Below are 17,879 nucleotides of genomic sequence, written 5' to 3'. Positions count from 1 at the left end.
ACTTGCTGAGCGTGCCCGCAGGTGAAAGAATCTTCGGGTTGTATGTGCTGACATGTTTGTACCCTGATAATAAATTGTACTTTGAACTTTTGAACCTTGTAGGGAAATACAGGTAGTTCTGCTATAACACACATTTCCATAATGTTTGATAGTTTTCCTCACTGGCTTGTCCATTTAGGACAGAGGAGGAACTTCTTTAGTTCGAGAGTGCTGAATCTGTGGACGTTATTATATCAGATGGCTGTGGAAGCCAAGTCCTTGAGTATATTTAAGAGGGGGTAGGTTCTGAATTAGTCAGGGTGTCAAAAATAACAGGAAGAAGGCAGGATAATGGAGCTGAGAGGGATAATAAGTCAACTATCATGGAATGGCAGATCAGAGCCGATGGCTGAATGGACTCCATACTCCAGGAGCTTTTGAGGTTACGAAGGAACTACAAAAACAAACCCATTTGCTCCATGCCATCCAAAGTTTCCATCTAAGTTAATCCCAAGTGCTCATATGGGAAACTGAGGAGGTGATAAATAGGAGCTATAGTACTGTGTGAAAGCCTTAGGCACACTTATATAGCGAGTGTGCTTAAGACTGTAATTGTCAACAAGCGAGTTTTTAAATCAGTGGGAGCAGAGGCTGCAGGAAATGGTGAGCATGGAGTGCCGCAGGAGGGGTGTGGGACTGGTGGCAAAGAAGGAGTGCCTGCGTGGGTGCAGACACACCCAGCCCTGAGACACCAGGTAAGGTAATTTGATTCCAAACAATTGGTTTATTAATCATTAATGAATGTGTCTCTGGTGCTTCCCGCTCCCTCCCCTCTCCCTGCCCCCTTCCCACCCTCAGCACACAATTGAGACCCATATCAGAATCAGTTTATCATCACCCACATATGTCACAAAACTTTTTTGTTTGTTTTTGCGACAGGATTTGATTTCCTTTTTTTACCAGCAGGGCCAGGCCTCCCTCTTTGCCCACCTGCCTGTACCATGTATCCTTGGACATTAAGCTCCCAATTATAACCACCTTTCTGCCACAACTCAGTGATGCCCACCATGTCATAGCTGCCAGTCTCTAACTGCATTACAAGATCATGGTATTACAGGAAAGATAGAGGCATGGATAGATCATTGGCTGATTGGTGGAAGGTAAAGGGTGGGAATAGAAAGAGCCTTTTCTGATTGGCTGCTAGTGACCACTGCAGTCCGAGTTTGGGACTGATTCTTTTCACATTTTACGTCAGTGATTTGGTTGATGGAATTGATGGCTGTGGCCGAGTTTGCAGATGATGTGAAGATAGGTGGAGCAGCAGGGAGTCTGGAAGGATTTAGACAGATTAGAATGAGTAAAGAAGTGGCAGATGGAATACAATGCCGGGAAGTGTACAGTCATGCACTCTGCTGGAGGAATAAAAGCATAGACTATTTTCTACATGGGGAGAACATTGAAAAGCTGCAGAGGGACTTGGGAGTCCTCATGCAGGATTCCCCAGAGGCTAATTTGCAGGTAGAGTTGGTGTTGAGGAAGGCAAATGCGATGTTTGCATTGATCTTGAGAGGACTAGAATACAGAAGCAAGGATGTAATGTTGAAGTTTTATAAAGCACTATTGAGGTCTCACTTAGAGTATTGTGAGCAGCTTTTGTCCCTTATCTAAAAAAGGTATTGCTGACATTGATGAGTGTTGAAAGGGGCTTCATGAAAATGATACAGGGCTTGAAAGGCCTATCATATAAGGGGTGTTTGATTGCTCTGGGCCTGTACTCGCACATGAATGAGGGGGGATCTCTTTGAAACCTATTTAGAGGCCTTGATAGAGTGAATGTGGAGAAGATGTTCCCTACAGAGGGGGAGTCCAGGATCAGAGGCAAAACCTCAGAATAGAGCGATGTTCATTTAGAACAGAGATGAAGAGGAATTTCTTTAGCAAGAGAGTGGTAAATCTGTGGAATTCATTGCCACAAGTGGCTTGAAGGCCAGGATTTAAGGCAAAGGCTGATAAATTATAGATAAGTCAGGGTGTGAAAAGTTACGGGGAGAAGGCAGAGGATTGGTGTTGTGAGGGTAATGGATCAGCCATGATCAATTGGCGGAGCGGACTGGTCAAACTGAATGGTCTAATTCTGCTCCTATGTCTTGTGATGATTTGGTGTGTTGCGGCATGGACTCGCTGGGCTGAAGATGCTCCTAAATAGCCATGCTGAAAACAGTGTTAAGGAGGCCAGATTACTATGTACAGTTTTCCTCAGCACACTATGGAAAGTGCTGAGTAGGTGCGTCAGGATGTCTCGTGTTCATGGAGGGCAATGGGACTAGGCACAATAAAAGTACTGCATGAACAAGATGGGCTGAAGGGCCTTTTCTGTGCTGTGGTGCTCTATGACTGCAAACAACTGCAACAATCTTCGTCATCAGCACAATTACTGACCCCACTCTAGTGTCTTATCACCCTCCCCCGGGTCCCCTCCTTCCCTTTCTCCTGTGGTCCACTCTCCTCTCCTTTCAGATTCCTTCCTCTCTAGCCCTTTATCTTTCCTACCCAACTGGCTTCACCTATCACCTTCTAGCTATCCTCCTTCCCCTCACCCCACTTTCTTATTTGGGGGTCTTCCCTCTTCTTTGCAGAACTGAACAAGGGTCTTGACCCGAAAATGTCAAATCTTTATTTGTTTCCATAGATGTTGTCCAAGATGCTGAGTTTCTCCAGCATTTTGTGTGTGGTTCTCTGGATTTCCTGCATCTGCAGAATCTCTTGTGTTCATGGCTTTCTAGACTTGCCTCCTACATACACATCAATATTAATCACTAATATTAAAAGCGGCAAGGTTCCTAGTACCTTTGGGACACCACTGTTCATAGCCATCCAATCACCTTAGCAAACCTTTATTATCACCCTGTGTTTCTGTGGCCAGACCAGTTTTGAATCCAATTTACCAATTCATCCCTGACTTCATGGGCCATGACTGTTTAGATGAGCCTCTTGTCAGAAGCCTTACTTAAGTGTTGTGAGCCTTAATGCTGAAGTCTCTGGTGGGATCTGAGCCTTTGAACTGCTGACCTGAGGAGAAAGTTTTCCCTGATGCCTTTCACCTTTCATCCTTAACCTATGACCTCCAGTTCTGGTCTCAGCCGACCTTTATATTACTTCTTTCAGTGTCACTGTGCCTGCTTTGTGTAACTCGTGCCCAATGATACACAGTCTAGAACAGGGGTGGGCAAACTTTTTGACTTGTGGGCCACAAAGGGTTCTAAAATTTGACAGGGGGTCCGGACCAGGAGCAGATGGACGGAGTGTTTTGGTAATACACCTCATAAGAGAAAATAAAATATCATGGGATATGTAGAAACATGTGCTTTAATTTCAATTGAAAATGAACAAATGCATTACAAACTGTCTGTCTTTGAAGTCCCATGGTATTTAGCTATTTATTGAAATGACTTTTAAAACACTGAAAATTAAATGAATAAAATACAGCTTTTTTAATAGTAACAGTTATTATTTTAAAGCACTGAAAATTCTGTTATTCTTCAAGATATTATCATCATCACTCTCCTCCTGCCTGTCTTTATTTCAAAAACGGTAGGAGATGCAGGTCTACTTGTCCTACTCCTTCTTATTCAATTGTCCCCTGTGCCAAAACTCAACAACAACCAGCACAAGGACAGAACAGTGTGCGGAGCCAGTATGCGGAGCGCGTTATTTGATCTGGAGTGCATTTTTTATTTTGAGAACGTACATGCACCTGCGCACTACTCATGTCCATCACTTAACAGAAATGACATGTAACATGTAAAGCTTATTGAAAAAAATATTTTCAAATGCATTTTTTACATAACACAACGAAGAAACTTATTTTTAATTTCAGTGGGAACAGTGTTGTTGGTCTCCCTTTTTAGCCAGCGCATCAAAGTCTGGATTTGTTGTGGCGATTCTCAGGATGGATCTGAGGTGTTGGTCAGTTAACTTGGATCTGTGGCTGGCTTTGTTGATGTTCATGACGCTGAACGCCTGTTCACACAAATAGGTCGAGCCGAACAAAGAGTAAAGCGCAAATGTGGAGTAATACGCTACACCTCAACAAAGGTCAATGTGTAGCGGTGTGCCTCATGCAGCGCTAAAATTACGACACAGAGCCAGTAACTGCAGTCGAATAAAAAAACTTTATTCGAAATCCCCAGCCTCACTTTTAAACCTCCCTCAACCTGTCCCCCGTGGCGCAGAGGCTCCAAAGCTCTGTGCTCGCAAATCCCCGCAGGCTATCTCCCTTAGCCGGAACGCTGGCTAATTGTGAGCCGGTTCGGATGTGCCAGGAAATGGGTCGCCACAAATGTATATGGAGTGCGTCATCTATTGGGAAAACGCCAGAATTGCGGGGAAAAAACGTTAACAAGGTTTATTAATATAATTTCATCAAGTTCTGCGGGCCGGATTAAAAAGCTTAAAAAGCATATGGCCCCCGGTAGTTTGCCCATGCCTGGTCTAGAAGGACTGCAGCTGTTCATGAAGGCAGGTCCTGCTCTAGACTTAGGAACGGACAATAAACACTGCTCTTCCAACCCATATTTCAAAATAGCAATAAAGGAACAAAGGTGTAAACCTGTTGCCTCACTTGTACTAAGCATTGAGCTACCCTTCTTTCTCAAGCTCTTGATCCTCCAGTCCAAATGCTCATTAATGCATCCCTCGCCACCCCGGCCCTACTGTACAAAAGACATCCATTTGGCTGCACCATGAGCCTGGTGCTAGTCGCTGTCCTCTGTCGGTTGACACTGGCCTTTGCACGTTGCTGAGGGACCTGAAGGATTAGCTTTATCCAGCACATGTACATCAAACCTAACGGTGAAATGTGTTGTTTGCATCAGCAACCAGCGCAGTTCGACAGTTGCGCTGGGGGGACAGCACGTAATCGTCACCATGCTTCCTGCACCAGTGTAGCAAGCCCACAGCACCCTAACCCTAACCCGCACGTGTTTGGAATGCATGAGGAAACAGATGGCTGCACTGCAGGAAACCTATTTGGTCAAGGGGGGAGCGTACAGACAGTGGAAAGTGAACCACAGTCTTACAGCTGTCGCTGTTAAGGGTTCAGATACCATGCTACCTGTGGGGAATGGAGAGAAAATTTACAAAGATTCACCGGCCTCGAGGTCTTGAGCTACTGGGAAAGGTTGAACAGGTTTGGACTTTATTCCCTGAAGCACAGGACAGTGAGGTGTACCAAATAATGTGGTGTATCGATAGAGTGAATGCATGCAGGACTTCCTTGCTCAGGTCAGGTGAGGCCTGATCTAGAGGTCATAGGTTAAGGATGAAAGGTGAAATATTGAATGGGAACCTGAAGGAGAACTTCTCCACCTCAGAGGCTGATGTAAGTGTGGGATGAACTACCAGTGGCTGTGGGTTCAGTTACAACATTGAAGACAAGGATAGGTACAGGGATGAACGAGCTGTGGTGGGTTATGGTCTAGGTGCAGGTCGATGGGACCAAGCAGAGAATCAGGTTGGTTCAGACTAGATGGGCTGAATAGCCTGGTCCTGTGCAGAAGTGCTGGATGACTCTGTAAGTCTCTGGGTTGGGGAGAGCTATAAAGCCAAACAAAGTGAAGGGTGGGGGGGGGGGGGGGTGAGTGAGAGGAGGAGGAAGGAGAGGGGGAAGAGCGAGAATGGGAGTCTCTCTCCCTTATCCCTCCTCCCTGCTCCCACAACCAGGACCTGCAGTTGCTGCAGGTCCCCAGCATCGACTGTGCTTACTGTACCAGCCTGGGTACTCAGACCCACACCCCTAGTCTGTCCAGCTGCAGTCCTCGTGGGCAGTCTGTCCACACTAGAGTCCCGAGGTGATTCTTTGCTGGGTTTGTGCCAGATTCCTGATACAGTAACTGTATCAGTAAAGCTGCAATGACCACGTTCAGTCTCGATTACATCAGAGCTCTCATTCATGTTCAGTGCACGGGAGTCATAGTCATACAGTATGGGAGCATGCCATCTGGCTCAAATCATACTCGGAGACAGACAAACTGTTTCTCACTCTCTTGCTCTTTCGCTTTCTCGCTCTCACACCTACATACTCACTCGCTTTCCCTCTGTCTCTTTCACAGAATGCAACTGATGGATACACTCACGCATGCGTACGCCCAGAACAGATTCTGCAGGTGCCGGAAAGCTCATGTAACACACACAAAATGCCGGAGGAACTCAGCACGTCAGGCATCATCTATTGAGAGGAATAAACAGTCAATGTTTTGGGCCAAGAGTTTGTCAGGACAGGATGACCAGGAGACATCTTTCCATGTTAATCCTGTGTCAGAGCACTTGGCCTTCTATGTCTGAGTGATTCAAGTGTTCATCCTGATACTTCTTAAATGCTGGTGGTGACCCAACACCTTCTCCAGCTGTGTATTTTCGGGAGTATTTGTCCCATGTATATCTCCAGCTGTGTATTTTCGGGAGTATTTGTCCCATGTATATCTCCAGCTGTGCATTTCCAGGGGTATTTATCCCATGTATGTTGGAACTTCCCTATGCCAGATACAGTGGGACAAATACTGTTTGCACTGGATCATCTTTTTATTCCGACTCCTCATATTTTTCTCCAGTCCTGCTGAAGAGTCTTGGCATGAAATGTCAACTGGCAACTTTTTTTCCATAGAAGCTGCCTCGTCTGCTGAGTTCCTCCAATGTTTTGTGTGTGTTGCTTGAATCAGATTAGTGTTGTTCTTGTACTTAGCAGCCCAGCTTTCAAAAAACATCTACCTTTTTAATTGGAAGTACATTTTGATATATACTGCGTTCAGTCAATTCGTGATTTTGTACACCCACTAATGTTTCCCACAGGTGACCCTGTGGCAGTGCAGAACCTGGAGGAAGATTCATCTCTCCACTCGCCTCCATTCAACCTCCAGCCTCCAGTTTTCAGCGAAGAGCCTTTGCAAAGTAAGATTCGAACATTTGCCCACTGCATATTTCCTGCCTTTCAGGTGCTTTCGGGGCCAGACTTGGCCATGGACCAAGTCTTGAACTAACAAGTCTATCTTATTACTCCTTCAAACCAAATGTTTGGCTGATGAAAGGAAGGGATCCTTTGGTAGGACAAAATATAGCTTATTACTATAAACTCAACAAGCAGCACCCAAGCTCTGGATCGAACTCAGGGCTGTGCCGCTGGTTGGCTAATAGTGCATGTTGTCCTTGGGAATTTCAAGTTCCAGTGAAAGTTGATATCACGGGAGTTTCATTGCTCTGCCCCGCACAGTATTGCCACCTCTGCCTGTGTTTGTATCCTGTTTCGGTGGCACAGTGCCAGCTTCACCACAATCTCAACCTCAGCAAGTTAACAATCATAACCCCAGAGTCGTTTGCTGCCACTTCTGCCTTGCCACCCAAATAGAGACATAGAAAACAGGCCCTTTGGCCCACAAAGCTGTGCCGAACATGTCCCTACCTTAGAAATTACCTGGGGTCACCCAGCCCTCTATTTTTCTAAGCTCCATTGACCTGCCCTATCGTATCCACCTCCACCACCGTTGCCGGCAGCCCATTCCATGCATTCACCACTCTCTGAGTAAAAAAAGAAAAAAAACTTGCCCCTGACATCTCCTCTGTACCTAATTCCAAGCACCTGAAAACTCTCGTGCTAGCCATTTCAGCCCTAGGAAAAAGCTTCTGACTATACAAACGATCAATGCCTCTCATCATCTTATATACCTCTACTGTATCAGGTTACCCTTCATCTGCCAGTGCTCAAAGGAGAAAAGGCCGAGTTCACTCAGCCTATTCTCGTAAGGCATGTTCCTCAATCCAGGCAACATCCTTGTAAATCTCATCTGCACTCTTTCTATGGTTTCCACATCCTTCCTGTAGTGAGGCGACCAGAACTGAGCACACTACTCCAAGTGGGGTCTGACCAGGGTCCTATATAGCTGCAACATTACCTCTCGGCTCCTAAATTCAATTCCACGATTGATGAAGGCACCATATGCCGCCTTAATCACAGAGTCAACCTGCGCAGCAGCTTTGAGTGTCCTATGGACTCGGACCCCAAGATCCCTTTGGTCCTCCACACTGCCAAGAGTCTTACCATTAATACTATATTCTGTCATCATATTTGACCTACCAAAATGAACCACCTCACACTTATCTGGGTTAAACTCCATCTGTCACTTCTCAGCTCAGTTTTGCATCCCATCAATATTTTGCAGTAACCTCTGATAGCCCTCCACACTATCCACAACACCTCCAACCTTTGTGTGATCAGCAAATTTACTAACCCATCCCTCCACTTCCTCATCTAGATCATTTATAAAAATCATGAAGAGTAAGGGTCCCAGAGCAGATCCCTGAGGCACTCCACTGGTGACCGACTTCCATGCAGAATATGACCCGTCTACAACCACTCTGCCTTCTGTGGGCAAGTTCTGGATCCACAAAGCAACAGAAACATAGAAAACCTATAGCACAATACAGGCCTTTCAGTCTACCATCTTTCCTTGGATCCCATTCCTCCTTACTTTCTCAATAAGCCTTGCATGGGGTACCTTAGTTGAGCCGTGGGAAATTTTAGCGTAACACTATTTCAGAGCTAGTTGTCCCGGTTCAATTCCTACTACTGTCTATATATGCTTTTCCTGTGAACACATGGGTTTCCTCCAGGTGCTCGAGTTTCCTCCCGTATTCCAAGACGTGCAGTTTGGTAGGTTAATGTTTGGGTGTAATTGGGTGGCGTAGGCGTGATAGGCTGGAAGGGCCTGTTTCTCTTAAATAACACCACCACCCCCACCCCTCACTGCAGATAGCTTGTGTGATCAGCAATTAAACCTGCCGCTTATGATTCCCAGATGCATTTAGTCTGCTGTTGAGATGTTTCAACCTGAAAAAGATGGGGCTGTTTTCTAACAAGGTGTCTTTGTTGTTCCCCAGAGCTGAAATGAGAGGTTGCATTTTCTTTCTGTTGCCCTGGCAATCTGGCCTCTCATTTGTATAGCTGACCACCCAGCCAAGATTTTGATGAATCATTTTTAACAGCTCTTGCATGGGGGAGGACAAATCAGTACCTTAAAGGGGCAATGCATCAGTTCTTGTACTTCACACTGCGACTGAATGGAGTTTGATCACAGCTTTGATCAAAAAGGTTACTGAACAGCTCCACCACATGTCAGGGAAAGGAATTGTCTTTTTAAAAATTTTGAGGACAATTGGATTTATTATCACCGAATTGTATGACGTGAGATTAGTTGTTTTGCAGCAGCAGTGGAGTGCAAGGATATTAAAATTACTCTAAATTTCAAACAGAAACAGTGCAAAAAGAAAATTAGGTAGTGTTCATGGGCCGTTCAGAAATCTGATGACAGAGGGCAAGAAGCTGTTTCTAAATCATTCTGGGTCTTCAGGCTCCTGTACCTCCTCCCTGAAGGTGGTAACAAGAAGAGAGCATGTCTGTATGTTAACAGCCTTTGGTGATGGATGATGACTTCTTGAGGTACGGCCCTTTGAAAATGTCCTCAGTGGTGGGGAGGTAGTGCCTGGAGTGGAGATGGCTGAGTCTAGAACCCTCTGCAGTCTCTTGCCATCCTCAAAGACATAGTCCTTCAGTAACACAGCACGAAACAAACTCTTTGAAGCTCAAAGTAGAACGTATTATCAGAGTACATACATGTCTCCGCATAGAGGTTCTTTATCTGTCTGCAGGCATACTTAGCAAATCTGTGGAATCATTGGTTATGGCAACACCGGAATTAGAATGAATGTAGATATCCTCTTTTGTTCAAGAGCCTGATGGTTGAGGGGTAGTAACTGTTCTCAAGCAAGTCCTGAGGCTCTTACGCCAGCAGCAAGAAAAGAGCATAGCCTGGGTAGTGTGGAACTTCGATGATGGATGCAGTTTTGCTATGGTAGTGTTTCATGTAGTTGTACTCAATGCTATTACAGGAAAGTTACTGCCATGGTTGGAGCATTGTCTGATTGATAGGAGGACAGCGAGTGGGAATAAAAGGATCCTTTTCTGGATGGCTGCCGGTGACTAGTGGTGTTCCTCAGGGGTCGGTGTAGGGACCGCTTCTTTTTATGCTGTGCAACCCTCCGGTTCAGCTAGCGGCTTAATCTAGGGGAAAGCCGCCTCCAGCCCAGCCAAACTTGAGAAATCTGGGTGGATGCTGTGTGATGTGTTCTCTGTTACAAATCAGTACCCCGAAATAACGAACAGTACACAATATGCAATAAACGATTGAGCTTTATAATTCTTAATCTGACTATAGGTTAGTAAAGGAAAAAAAGAATTCTCATGAAGCAGTCTAATGCATAATGTTGGAGCTCACTGTTTTCCTGTCTGTTAGTTCATCGATTTTCCCCTCAGCATCAACTCCCGGCCCCATTCCAAGTCCGCTCTGTCCTGCAGACTTCGACTTCCCCATTAGCGTTGGGCATGTGCTGTCTCCATCTACCGCCGAATAAAAGACTGCAAAACCTTCGCTTGGGTGTATAAAAAAAAACATCTCATTAGCCAGCCCACATTCCAAAGTCCCCATTATCTCTAGTCATAAGCCAGACACTGTACTAGAGAGAAACCATTACATTAGCATGAAATAATACAACACATTACAGCTGTATAGCAATAATTTAGATGATGGAATAAATGGCTTTGTTGGCAAGTTTGCTAATGATACAAAGTTTGGTGGAGGGGCAGGTAATGTTGAGGAAATGGATTGGATGCAGAAGGACTTAGACAATTTAGGAGAATGGGCAGGAAAGTGGCAAATGAAATATAATGTTGGAAAATACATAGTCATGCATGTCGATAGTCAAAATAAATGTGTGGACTATTTTCTAAACGGGGAGAAAATCCAAAGATCTGAGAAGTAAAGGGACTTGGAAGTCCTTGTGCAGAACACCTGAAGGTTAACTTGCAAGTAGAGTTGATGGTGAAGAAAGCAAACGCAATGTTAGAATTCATTTCAAAAGGTCTTGAATACAAGAGCAGAGATGTGATGCTGAGGCTTCACACTCACACTTCACACTGGTGAGGCCTCACCTTGAGTATTGTGATCAGTTCTGGGCTCCTTGTATAAGAAAAGATGTGCTGGCATCGGAGAGGTTTCAGAGGAGGTTCACAAGGATGATTCCGGGAATGAAAGGGTTATTGTAAAACGCTCTGGTCTGGAATTTAGAAGGATTGGGGGGGGGGGGGGGGTGATTCTCATTGAAACCTTTCAAATATTGAAAGGCCTAGACAGAGTAGATGTAGAAATGATGTTTCCCATGGTGGAGGAGTCTAGGGCAAGAGGGCACAACGTCAGGATAGTGTACATTTAAAACAGATGCGGAGAAAGTTCTTTAGCCGGAGGGTGGTCAGTTGGAATTTGTTTCCGCAGGTGGCTGAGGAGGCCAGGTTGCTGGGTGTATTTAAGGCAGAGAGTGATAGTTTCTTGACTGGACATGGCATCAAAGGTTACAGTGAGTAGGGCTGAGGAAGGACTGGAAGAATTAGCCATGATTGAATGGTGAAGCAGACTTGATGGTACAAATTATGTTCCTATATCTTATGGTCCTATCTACACGACCGAATCTATATGAAGAAGTTTCCCTCAGGTCTCTTAAATCCTTCCCTTTCTCCCTTGCCCACCAGTTTTTGATTCTGTTTTTAAAAGGCTGCTTGCTTTCGAAAGTCTGTGTGGTTGAGTATCTATGTGGTGAGATAGAGATTGATCACAGCTGACTATGGTGGAGAGTTAATTATAAACAACAAAAACATTGGCTGAAGATGGGGGCGTGGAAAAGGAAGAGAACTATACTGTATAGAGACAAAAAACTGACACAAACCCAATGTGCAAAATAAAACAAACTGATCAGATAAAAGCTATTCCTAAAAACATGAGTTGTAAAGAGTCCTTGAAAGTAGGTTGTAGAATCACTTCAGAGTTGAGGTGAACAACATTATCAATTTATTTATTTATTTATTTATTTATTTTTTGCGCGGTGTGACACCCAAAGCTCCAGTACCTCCTGCCTGATTTTTGCAGAGAATAGAGAGCATGGCCTAGATACTGGAGTTGGGAATATTACAAGTGGACTGGGCTGTGTCCACTTTCTGTTGCCTTTTCTGTTCCTGGACAGATTCCTAGGTTGGAGAATGCCACATTCCTCCCTGCCTGAAGTTAATATGTCCACGCAGAATCAGTAAAGCTTGTTTGGCCGATTGTCTATAAAGGCCGAAATGTTCTTCTTAGTCTGAATATTCATGCTACTTGGCTTGCAAGGCAGGAAGGATTGAAGCTCACGGGGACCGAATCGTTACCACTGTTGATTCTTGAAACGCAGTGGCCAGTATGACAGCTTGGCTGCATTAAAACCAGAAAAGCTGCAGTCTCCAGAAGCAAGGCTAGGCTGAGCCAGCGAGCTTCCTCCACCCCGACACGACAGAGAGCTTGCCTGCGGGTTTTGGCCTGCTGAGGCTGCTTCGGGTGAGGGTTTGGCCGAGGGATGTAGCTTCTGAGCATTACGTGGTGATCGCTCACTGCAGAGACAACAGATGCTGCATGAGGAAGGCATGTGGGCGTGATTGTAACTACACAGTCTGCTGGCAGGCAGCATATGGACTGGTGCATGAATACTAAAAGGCAGAAGATGGCTTGTGCTTATGTTGCTGCAACCCAGGTAATGGGGGAAGGAGTGGAGGCTGGGGTGAAGTGCTAGGTGAGTAATTCCTTTTGACCCTTCAACCTATTCCCTGCTCTTTGCTCTTCTCCATTTTCCTTAGATTGAGACTTTAACCCCAGAGGCAAAAAATCATAAGGGCGAAGACTGAAGGTGTTGTGTTTAAATGCGTGTAGCATTGGGAATAAGTTCGATGAACTCGTGGTGCAATTAGAGATTGGTCAGTGTGACGTTACGGGCATCACTGAGTCGTGGCCATAGTTGGGAGCTTAACATCAAAGGAAATACTTTGTATTGAAAGGGCAGGCAGGAAGGTGTCGGTGTGGCTCTGTTAGTAAGAGATGGAATTAAATCTTTAGAAAGAGGTGACATAGGGTCAGAGAATGTTGAATCTTTGTGGGTGGGGTTAAGAAACTGGAGGGGTAAAAAAACCATTATGGAAGTCATATATATAGGCCTCCAAATAGTAGCCAAGATGTGGGGTTGAGGTTGCAAAGAGGGCTGGAAAGGGCATGTATTAAGGGTAATGTGATAACTGTAATGGGGACTTCAGTATGAAAGGGGATTGGGAATATCAGATTGGTGTAGGATTGCAAGAGGGGGAATTTGTTGAATGCCTACAAGATGGCTTTTTTATAGCAGCTTGTGCTCAAGCCTATTAGGGAAATGGCTATCTTAGATTGGGTGTTGTGTAATAACCCGGATTGTATTAGTTAGCTTAACATAAATGAACCCTTAGGAGGAGTGCTCATAATATGATTGAATTCATGCTGCAATTTGAGGGAGAGAAGCATGTCAGATGTATCAGTATCACAATGGAATAAAGGGAATTACAGAGGCATGAGAGAGGAGCTTGCCCAGGTGGATTGGAGGAGGATACTGGTGGGGATGATGGCAGAGCAGAGATGACTGAAGTTTCTGGGAATAGTTCACAAGGTGTAAGATATATATGTCCCACAGAAGAAGTTGATATTGGACCACTGGGAAATGATGCTGGTGAGGTAGTAATGGGGGACAAAGAAATGGCAAAGTTAGTTGAAGACTTTGTTCACTTTTTACAGTGGAAGACACTGGCTGTATGCTAGAGATCCGTGAATGTCAGAGAGCAGAGTGAGTGCCATTGCTATTGAAGAAATGCTCGGCAAACTGAAAAATCTCAAGGTGGATTAGTCACCTGGAACAGGTGGGCTACATCCTAAAGTCCTGAAAGCGGTTGTTGAAGAGATAACGGATGCAAGAATCACTTGATTCTGGCATGGTCCCGGAGGAATGGAAAATTGGAAATGTCATTCCACTCTTTAAGAAGGAAGGAAGATGAAAGAGAAGAGGTTATAGGCCAGTTATCCTAACCTCAGTTGTTGGGAAAGAGTCCACTTGTCCACAGTTTAGGGCCGCATATCTCAGAAAGGATGTATTGTCATTGGAGGGTCCCCAGAGGAAGTTCATGAGGATGATTCCAGGAATGAAAGGTTAACATATGAGGAGTGTTTGGCAGCTTTGGGCCTGTACTCACTGGAATTTAGAGGAATGCAGGACGAGCACATCGGAATTTATAGAATATTGAAAGCACTAGATAAGGTGGGTATAGATAGGATGTTTTCTCTGCTGGGGTATCCAGAACTGGAGGACACAGCCTCAAAATTGAGGGGCTCAGTTTTGAGAACAGAGGTAAGGAGGAACTGTTTTAGCCAGTGAGTGGTGCATCTGGAATGCTCTGCCACAGACTATGGTGGAGGCCAAGTCCACGGGTATATTCAAAGTGGAAGTTGATAAATTCCTGACTGGTTGGGGCATCAAGGGATACGGTGAGAGGACAGGTGTGTGGGTTTAAATGGGATCTGGGATCAGCCGTGAGAAAATGGTGGAGCAGACTCGATGGGCTGAATGGCCTAATTCTGCTCCGGTACTGCTACTTATTACTTATTACTTATTACGAGTAAGAATGGCAGTGGAGTAGTAGGATTAAATATTTTTACCAAGTCATGTTAGCCACTGTACATACTGGGACAGATTATACACTTAAATCGGCTGGTCTGATGGTTGACCGATTTAAGCACAGTCCTGAATTGGAAAGGTTGGGTATTGTCCAAATTGAGGTGGCGAGAGTGCGGCCTGAGACTGTATCAAAGTGGCAGGGCTGGGGTCCGAGAGCGAAGAATGACCCAAGGTTTGACAGATTTAAGCACTGGGCCAGATTGAAAAGGTCGGGGTATCAGGGTTAGAGGCGAGGGCCGGGATGATGCTCAGCTCCCTGCTCCACGAGGTTTACCCGTCTCTGTGATGAACTGAGACTGTGGTCTGAACTAACGGGCTCCTCGATCGGCTGCAGCGATGACTGGCTTCGTGGCTGTGAACTCACTTTTGGGAACTTCAGTTCTGAAAGTCTGTTTACTTTTATTGTTTACACAATTTGTCTTTTTTTCCTGTACATTAGTTGTCTGTTTTTTAGTGGATTCTTTGGGTTTCTTTGTTTTGTGGTGCTTGTAAGGAGACAAATCTCAAGTTGTACACAGTATACATATTGGAATAATAAATGTACTTGGAACTTTGAAAGCTGTAGTGCTGGAAAAATGAACCGGGCCCACCGAGACCAAAACGTGTGCACTTGAAAGCCCACACGGAGAGAGTGAGCCCCACGCGTAGGAGGCCCAATGATTTACCAGGTGATCAATCAACCGCATCCACACTTGCCGCATCCTTCCAATCAATCCAATATGGTTCATGAACCATGCGGACAGGCGTTGGAGGTTCTGGTGTTGTATTTATTATCTGTAACATAATAAAAGGATGACATGGTGTGGTTTAATACAGATAAAATCCTAAGACATCGGAGCAGAGTTAGACCATTCAGCCCATCAAGGCTTCTCCACCATTCCATCATGGTTGATCCCGGATCCCACTCAACCCCATACACTTGCCTTCTCGCCACTTCCATTGATGCCCTGACCAGTCAGGACACTATCAACTTCAGCTTTAAAAATTGCAATGAACTTGGTCTCCACCAGTCTATTGCAGAGCATTCCACAGATTCATTGCTATTCGGCTAAAGAAAAAAATCCTCCTTACATCTATTCTAAAAGGTTGTCCCTCAATTTTGGAGCTGTGCCCTCTAATTCTGGATACCTCCACCATAGGAAACATCCTGTCCATATCCAATTTATCCAGTCCTTTCAACATTTGGTAAGTTTCAATGAGATCCCCCTGCATTCTTCTAAATTCCATTGGGTACAGGCCCAAAGCAGCCAAACACATCTCAGATGGTAACCCCTTCATTCCCAGAACCATCCTTGTGACTCTCCTCTGGACTCTCTCCAATAACAACACATCCTTTCTGAGATACGGTGTCCAAAACTGGTGGCAATACTCCAAGTGCAGCCTGACTAGTGTCTTAATTATAAAACTTCACCATTACCTCCTTAACTGCTGGTCTCCCATACAACCCTGCCCAGGCCTGCGCCCTGGAAACCTTCCAAGGCGCAAAACTCCGGTCTCACAAGCCTATTATATTACCTCCTTGCTTTTATATTCTATTCCCCTTGAAATAAATGGTAACATTGCATTTGCCTTCTTTACCACAGACTCGACCTGTAAGTTAACCTTCTGGGAGTCTTCCACCAGGACTCCCAAGTCCCTCTGCACCTCTGATATTTGAATTTTCTCCCTATTTAGATGATAGTCCACACTATTGTTCTTTCTACCAAAATGCAGTGTCCTACATTTCCCAACACAGTATTCCATCTGCCACTTTTTTGCCCAATTTTTCCAATTTGTTTAAGTCCAGCTGCAATTTCATTGCTTCCTCAACCTACCCTTCTACCTATCTTGGTATCATACCCAAACTTTGCCACAAAACCGTCAATTCCATTATCTAAATCATTGGCAAAGAATATGAAAAGTAGCAGTCCCAATACTGACCCCTGACGAACACCACTAGTCACGGGCAGTCAACCAGAAAAGACTCCTTTTATTCCCACTTGCTGCCTTCTGCCTGTCAGCCATTCCTCATTCCTCTTTCCTATAACTCCAGAGGATTTTATCTTGTTAAGCAGCCTTATGTGTGGCACCTTATCCAATGCCTTCTGAAAATCCAAGTAATTGACATCCACTACCTCTTCTTTGTCCACCCTGCTTGTTACTTCCTCAAAGAACTGTAACAGATTTGTCAGGAAAGATTTCCCTAAAGATTATGAGAGAAAGCTGGCAGGGAACATAAAAACTGACTGTAAAAGCTTTTATAGATATGTGAAAAGAAAAAAGATTGGTCAAGACAAATGTAGGTCCTTTACAGTCAGAAACAGGTGAATTAATCAAAGGGAACAAAGACATGGCAGACCAATTGAAAAACTAGTTTGGTTCTGTCTTCACTAGGGAGGACATAAATAATCTTCCAGAAATAATAAGGGACTGAGGGTCTAGTGGGATGGAGGAACTGAGGGAAATACATGTTAGTAGGGAAGTGGTGTTAGGTAAATTGAAGGGATTAAAGGCAGATAAATCCCCAGGGCCAGATGGTCTGCATCCCAGAGTGCTTAAGGAAGTAGCCCAAGAAATAGTGGATGCATTAGTGATAATTTTTCAAAACTCCTTAGATTCTGGATTAGTTCCTGAGGATTGGAGGGTGGCTAATGTAACCCCACTTTTTTAAAAAAGGAGGGAGAGAAAAACCGGGGAATTATAGACCAGTTAGTCTGACATCGGTGGTGCGGAAAATGCTAGAGTCGTTATCAAAGATGTGATAACAGCACATTTGGAAAGAGGTGAAATCATCGGACAAAGTCAGCATGGATTTGTGAAAGGAAAATCATGTTTGACGAATTTTATAGAATTTTTTGAAGATTTAACTAGTAGAGTGGATGAGGAGAGACAGTAGATGTGGTATATTTAGATTTTCAAAAGGCTTTTGACAAGGTCCCACACAGGAGATCAGTGTGCAAATTTAAAGCACACAGTATTGGGGGTATGGTATTGATGTGGATAGAGAATTGGTTGGCAGACAGGAAGCAAAAAGTGGGAGTAAACGGGACCTTTTCAGAATGGCAGGCAGTGACTAGTGGGGTACCGCAAGGCTCAGTGCTGGGACCCCAGTTGCTTACAGTATATATTAATGATTTAGATGAGGGAATTAAATGCAGCATCTCCAAGTTTGCGGATGACACAAAGCTGGGTGGCGGTGTTAGCTGTGAGGAGGATGCTAAGAGGATGCAGGGTGACTTGGATATGTTAGGTGAGTGGGCAAATTCATA

The 17,879-nt window shown here is 44.7% G+C and overlaps 1 protein-coding gene across 5 annotated transcripts in view; it reads left to right on the top strand.

The window, feature by feature from the left end:
• Nucleotides 1-17,879, top strand: part of mdc1 (mediator of DNA damage checkpoint 1) — a 94,916-nt gene that overhangs the window by 34,807 nt on the left and 42,230 nt on the right. For 4 of the 5 annotated variants that reach the window (XR_009512392.1, XM_059970980.1, XM_059970977.1 and 1 more), the window contains exon 8: nucleotides 6,826-6,924. The exons of the other annotated variant lie outside the window; for it this stretch is intronic. Coding sequence is in view for 3 of the 4 variants with exons in the window: in XM_059970980.1 (XP_059826963.1) it covers nucleotides 6,826-6,924 (99 nt within the window). In the remaining variant the exon portion in view is untranslated. The remainder of the gene's footprint in view (nucleotides 1-6,825; nucleotides 6,925-17,879) is intronic. 5 annotated transcript variants of the gene reach the window in all.

This window comes from Hypanus sabinus, chromosome 5 (genome assembly GCF_030144855.1).
Source record: "Hypanus sabinus isolate sHypSab1 chromosome 5, sHypSab1.hap1, whole genome shotgun sequence".
Classification (NCBI taxonomy): Eukaryota; Metazoa; Chordata; class Chondrichthyes; order Myliobatiformes; family Dasyatidae; genus Hypanus; species Hypanus sabinus.
This window is presented reverse-complemented; position numbering and strand designations above follow the sequence as displayed.